General features: G+C 39.8%; 1 protein-coding gene across 1 annotated transcript; it reads left to right on the top strand.

Moving 5' to 3' along the window:
- The first annotated feature begins 1882 nt into the window (after nt 1-1882).
- txnl1 (thioredoxin-like 1) lies at nt 1883-6065 on the top strand. Its single transcript, XM_061070663.1, has 8 exons — nt 1883-2146; nt 3433-3529; nt 4549-4722; nt 4820-4942; nt 5071-5140; nt 5263-5435; nt 5581-5685; nt 5776-6065. The coding sequence occupies exons 1-8, from the start codon at nt 2049-2051 to the stop codon at nt 5803-5805; spliced, it is 870 nt and encodes a 289-aa protein (XP_060926646.1). The 5' UTR covers nt 1883-2048; the 3' UTR covers nt 5806-6065.

Below are 6065 nucleotides of genomic sequence, written 5' to 3'. Positions count from 1 at the left end.
GCCTGGGCTGCTGTGCCCCGCTGGAAACCTGCCGGACCGGTCCGACTCCTCCGCCTCCGCCCACCAGCCCGTTTAAACACAACGCGACATCCGGGAAGGCTGCGACCGCGGAAGTGCGCAAGGAGGTGTGCTGGTCACATGACCTGCAGGTAGAGGGAGCTAATTGGATTCCTTAATGAGGTCAGGTGATCGTTTACTGGAGCAGAGACGTTTCAACTGATGATATGAGATTATAGATATATGTTGCAATGACACCAAAACTAAACCTTAACTACCAGATGTAACATTAATGAAGTAAGGATAAAACACGTGTTTTCACAAGTTACTTTATTTTATTCTACTTCATTCATATATGGATTTAGGGATTTTACTTTATACAAGAATAGGTTTATTTATTTATTTGATTTGATTTATAGATAGGTTTATTTATGGATTTTAGTTTATAGTTTTTTTTTGTTTTGATGAAGATTAAGATACATTTATTTGTCCCAAACACATGCACAGGCATGCACAAGCACACTCATGCAAGGAGGGAAATTTAACCTCTGCTTTTAACCCATCTGGTGCAGGACACACAGAGCAGTGGGCAGCCATGTACGGCGCCTGGGGAGCAGATGTTGGGGGAGTAAGGTGCCTTGCTCAGGGGCACTAGACAGGGTAGGGAGAATCCTCTTGGATTTTTGGACAGATCAATCCAGGTTCGTCCCTTTGTTGTTTCTCCGTGGAGTCGAACCAGAGACGAACCAGAGACCTTTTCTGCCCATAGTCCAAGTTTCTGCCACTAGTCCACCGCCTCTCCATATTATTATTATTATTATTATTTTTTTATTTTTTTTATTATGAATTGGTGGATCTTCTCTTATTTTATTCTTTTTCATTCATAGATTGATTTAGGGATTTTATTTTATCATGGATAGGTTTATTTATTTATTTGATTTGATTCATGGATAGGTTTATTTATGGGTTTTAGTTTATAGTTTTTTATGTTTTGATGAATTGGTCGATCTTATCTGATTTTATTCTTCTTCATTCATAGATGGATTTAGGGATTTTATTTTATTCATGGATAGGTTTATTTATTAGTTTGATTTGATTTATGGATAGGTTTATTTATGGATTTTAGTTCATATTTTGTTTTTGTTTTGATGAATTGGTGGATCTTATCTTATTTTATTCTTCTTCATTCATAGATGGATTTAGGGATTATATTTTATTCATGGATAGGTTTATTTATTTATTTGATTTGATTTATGGATAGGTTTATTTATGGATTTTAGTTTATAGTTTTTTTTGTTTTGATGAATTGGTGGATCTTATCTAATTTTATTCTTCTTCATTCATAGATGGATTTGGGGTTTTAATTTTATTCGTGGATAGGTTTATTTATTTATTTGATTTGATTTATGGATAGGTTTATTTAATGATTTTAGTTTATATTTGTTTTTGTTTCGATGAATTGGTGGATCTTATCTTATTTTATTCTTCTCCATTCATAGATGGATTTGTGGGTTTTTATTTTATTCATTAATAGGTTTATTTATTTATTTGATTTCATTTATGGATAGGTTTATTTATAGATTTTAGTTTATATTTTTTTGTTTTGATGAATTGGTGGGTCTTATCTTATTTTATTCTTCTTTATACATTGATGTATTTTATTTTATTCTACTTTATTCATGGATGGATTTGGGGGCTTTATTTTAATAATGGATGGGTTTATTTATTTTATTAATGGATGGACTGGTATATTGTTTTATATTTTTTATTGTTTACCCCTTCATCCTCTACAGGGGGCGCTAACGTGCGTAGGAGCATCTGTACTGCGGCAGAATGAACGGCGAAGAAGAAAGAAGCCCCGCCCTTTCCTTTAGTGTGTGGACCAATCAGGAGGGCACTTCCTGCTGCAGCTGCAGTGTGGCTCAGAAGCTAACCCGCTAACACGCTGACAGAAAGCTAAAAACACAACACGCGTTATTTACCTCTCTACGCTCCGTCTCGTCCTCATCGTCGCCGGCCACACTGCTCCCAACGCCGCCGCTAACCCCACCATGGTCGGCGTGAAAGTGATCGGGAGCGACCCGGACTTCCAGCCGGAGCTAGCGGCCGCCGGCTCCAGGCTCGCCGTGGTGAAGTTCACAATGGCCGGGTAAGCTAGCTCAGCCGCTCCGGGGGGCTCGCCGGGAGCCGGGTGGTCTCCCCACCGGGGCCCCGGGTGTCCTAGGACCGGGGAACACCCGAAGCTCCGCGCCTGGAGGTTTAGCGGAGCTGACATGAGTCCAGTTCCCCGACTGGAGAGGCTCTGGGAAGCTAGCATAGCTTGCTAAGTTAGCTTTGTTGCTTAACAATGACTTAGCACTATTACATATTACAGTAACTTCGCTGTTCCGGTGTCCAGACATTGAAACGATGTCCTGGATCCGTCGTCTGCTCATCACTGGGGAAAGTTTTCTATGAATTATGATGTTAACGCAAAAATAACTATTTGTGACGTTTACTCACTCGTAGTATGACGACATGGCCAAATGTGTTATATTTCATGATACAAAGGATCGTAACAGTCAATATCGATAATTATCGCGATAAATGATTTTATTTTGAAGACCGGTTTTTGCTCTTGAGTGAAGGTTTTAACTCTTACGAGCCGAAAACAACAAAAACAAACTTGAGGGTCATCGATGACGTGTTATTCATCCTCAAGTGGAATATATCACGCATATGAAATTAATCCTTTGTTGTTATTGATGAAAATTACAATGTGATAAGTATTGATATGGTTTTAGAGGCCAGTTTCCAGTCATTATATCGTAATGCAGCCTTAGTCTTTGGGGAAACTTTCAACATATCATAATATTGGTAACTTTAATAAGTCGAGGGATTTATGAGGAATATCTCTTTAAACTTTTTCTGTTTAAATCCAGCAGATCATATTAACAAGTCTTTAGAAGCTGCTGTGTTAATCTAATAACACTAAATATTGTTAGAGTAATACTGAAGAAGGAGCCACAGGGATGAAGAGGTTCCTGGTTAGTTTCTGAAGTGTGACACCACGTCCATACAAAGTTATATCGTATATGATCAAATCACTATTATTGAATCATAGTAATCAGTATTGGATTTCTTCAGATTTATTGTATCGCTGTGATTTGATTGGAACAGAAAAACCTGAGGTGGCTTAGAAACAATGTATTCATGACATAGTCTGTCCACCAGAGAGCAGTAATGTGGTAATTAAAAAAAAAGTCTGTATCGCTGACTATGAACAGTAATTATCATGTAATAACAGAATTTTAAATAGAAGTTTGGAGACTGTCAGATAATAGAGGCTCAGTAGACAGTGTAGATATGGTCAGATTTTTATTTTTGTCACTTTCTTCAACGTACGTCCTGAGGGATGAGAGCAGGTCACTAACTCTCTGTCCTTCGCCTCCTCAGGTGTCGACCCTGTGTCACGATATCTCCAGCTTTCAACATGTTGAGTAACACATACCCACATGTCGTCTTCCTTGAAGTAGATGTTCACGTGTGTCAGGTAAGTCTCAACCCTTATGGCCTCAAATTAGAGATAAATACGATTTTGAGCCTCACAGATAAATCCAGGGTTGGTTGTAAACATGTACAATAAATCTGCATGGAAATGTTTAGAAAAGATTAGTTGTTTTTTATTTTGTGAACATGTTTTCACAGACCAACTCCTTTTTGATATTAGGAAGCAAAGATCCCAGACTGATTACATATGACAAGTACCAATTGTAACCCTGTGGTCACGCCTGAATCCGATTGGACATTGACAACCAATCACAGATCAGAGGAACCTTTCTTCTCTTACTGCAATCGCCACCTCAGGTCCTAAAAAGAGTTGTAGAGAGAGAGAGAGAGATTACTTTATTCATCCCCGTAGGGAAATTAAGTCGTCATAGCAGCCTGTATATTTGAATACAATAAAATACAATACAATAGAATAAAATAAAAAATATTGAGGTAGAAAGAATAAAAAACAGAAACACAAGATAAATAGGTAGATAAGGTGCAGTGGCAAGATGATGGTAATAGTACTGATGATATGATGGTAATGTTATTGTTAGACAGTATATAAAAATAGTACAGTATATATAGTATATAATATAACAATATATATTTATATATGATAGTAATTATACCAATATAATAGCAGTATATAGTAATAATGGCAGCAACAGTATATATAATAATACTAGTTAATATAATAATAATAACATGTATAAATATGTGTATATATAGACTTATATATACAAAGAGTATGATATAATATGATATATAGAGAGGTATAAATATAAGTATTTGACTATACAATAAATAATATAATATACTATGAGTGTAAGAATATGTAGACAGAGTGTGCAAAAGACATGTACATGCAGATCACATCAAACATTTACTACTATGTTCTACAGCATCAGTAAACATGTAACACAACACAGAACAGACCATAAGTCGGATAGCTCCCCTGTTTAGCGTGCCCCCCCCGTGGATGTGGTCCTAACTTCACAGAACTGTTTGTCTTTCTCTCAGTCGACAGCGGCAGCCAACAACATCTCGGCCACACCGACATTCTTGTTCTTCAGGAACCGGGTGCGGGTGGATCAGTATCAGGGGGCGGACGCCTCGGGTCTGGAGGATAAGATCAAGCAGCACACGGAGAACGACCCGGGAAACAGCGAGGACTCTGACATTCCAAAGGGATACGTGAGTGTCTGGTGGAGGGGGCTGGACATGAATCCTGCAGCTGCTTCAAAAGGAAGTGAATATTTAATAAAGATCCTTTATTTTCCTTTGTTTTCAGATGGACCTCATGCCTTTTGTCAGCAAAGCCGGCTGCGAGTGTCTGAACGAGAGCGACGACTGTGGCTTTGATAGCTGTTTAATCAAAGACTCCTCCTACCTGGAGTCTGACTGTGATGAACAGGTAGGAGCTGTCGCCTCACGCCTCAGATTCAGAGTCTGATCATTTATTATTCAAAATTAGAATTGCACATATAACCTGAGCAACGTGGGAAGATGCTTTCTCTAATCTCTTCTTTGTATCTTGTGTAGTTGCTAATAACTATTGCCTTCAACCAACCGGTGAAGCTCTTCTCTATGAAGCTACTGGCCTCAGAATTTGGTGAGTTTTCATTCTGCATCCATAACTAATCTGAAGTTCCTCTCTGAAAACCAACATCGTTTTCCCCCTTGTCTAACGTACCTCTCCCCCCCCCCCCCCCCCCCGGTCCGTCTCTCCATCAGCCCAAGCCCCTAAGGAGGTGAAGGTGTTCATCAACCTCCCTCGGTCGATGAGCTTCGACGACGCCGAGCGGAGCGACGCCACTCAGGCTCTGGAGCTGTCGGAGGAGGACTACAAAGAGGAGGCGCTGATTCCCCTCCGCTACGTCAAGTTCCAGAACGTACAGAGCGTCACGGTAAAGACACGAGTCATCATTTCAACACGTGCAGAGGATCGCGCACCTGCTCTGAGCTCACATCAAGTTGTCCTGGTACCATTTAATAAAAACCCACATGTGCTTATTGACAGTGTTTGGTTTGTTTTTGTCTTTTCTTTACCAGATGTTTGTCAAGTCAAACCAAGGAGAAGAGGAGACGACGAAAATCAACTACCTGACGTTCATAGGCACCCCAGTGCAGGCCACCAACATGAATGACTTCAAAAGGGTACGGAGCCGCCTGTGTGACTTTGTGTTCACTGTTTGTTTGTCGGTGAGTGAGTTGGACTCACACACGTTTCATTTTGGGCTGTTGTAGGTCGTGGGGAAGAAAGGAGAGAGTCACTGAACAGGAGAATTAAGAAGAAGAGAAGAGGAGGATGAGAAGAAAGCTACAGATACATGACCCAAGAACTTTCACTCTGCCAAAGCCACCACACACTCTGCCGACACACACACACACACAAACACACACACACACACACAGTCAGCCTCCAGCTGTTCCATCATGCTCTGAATGAATTCTCGGTCTGTGTTGTCTACAAACCATTTGTATTGCAATTCTAATGAAAATCACTGTAAATAAAATACAATCCCTTTTCAAGGGCA

Source organism: Limanda limanda, chromosome 1 (genome assembly GCF_963576545.1).
Source record: "Limanda limanda chromosome 1, fLimLim1.1, whole genome shotgun sequence".
In the NCBI taxonomy this organism is placed as follows: Eukaryota; Metazoa; Chordata; class Actinopteri; order Pleuronectiformes; family Pleuronectidae; genus Limanda; species Limanda limanda.
The sequence above is the reverse complement of the archived record's forward strand: the minus strand, read 5'-3'. Positions and strand labels throughout refer to the sequence as shown.

Excerpts from the sequence above, each read along its gene's own strand:
- txnl1 (XM_061070663.1), top strand. The coding sequence starts at position 2,049 with ATGGTCGGCGTGAAAGTGATCGGGAGCGACCCGGACTTCCAGCCGGAG. Across the intron at positions 2,147-3,432 it reads GTGAAGTTCACAATGGCCGG|GTGTCGACCCTGTGTCACGA; the intron begins GTAAGCTAGCTC and ends TCGCCTCCTCAG. Across the intron at positions 5,686-5,775 it reads ACATGAATGACTTCAAAAGG|GTCGTGGGGAAGAAAGGAGA; the intron begins GTACGGAGCCGC and ends GGGCTGTTGTAG.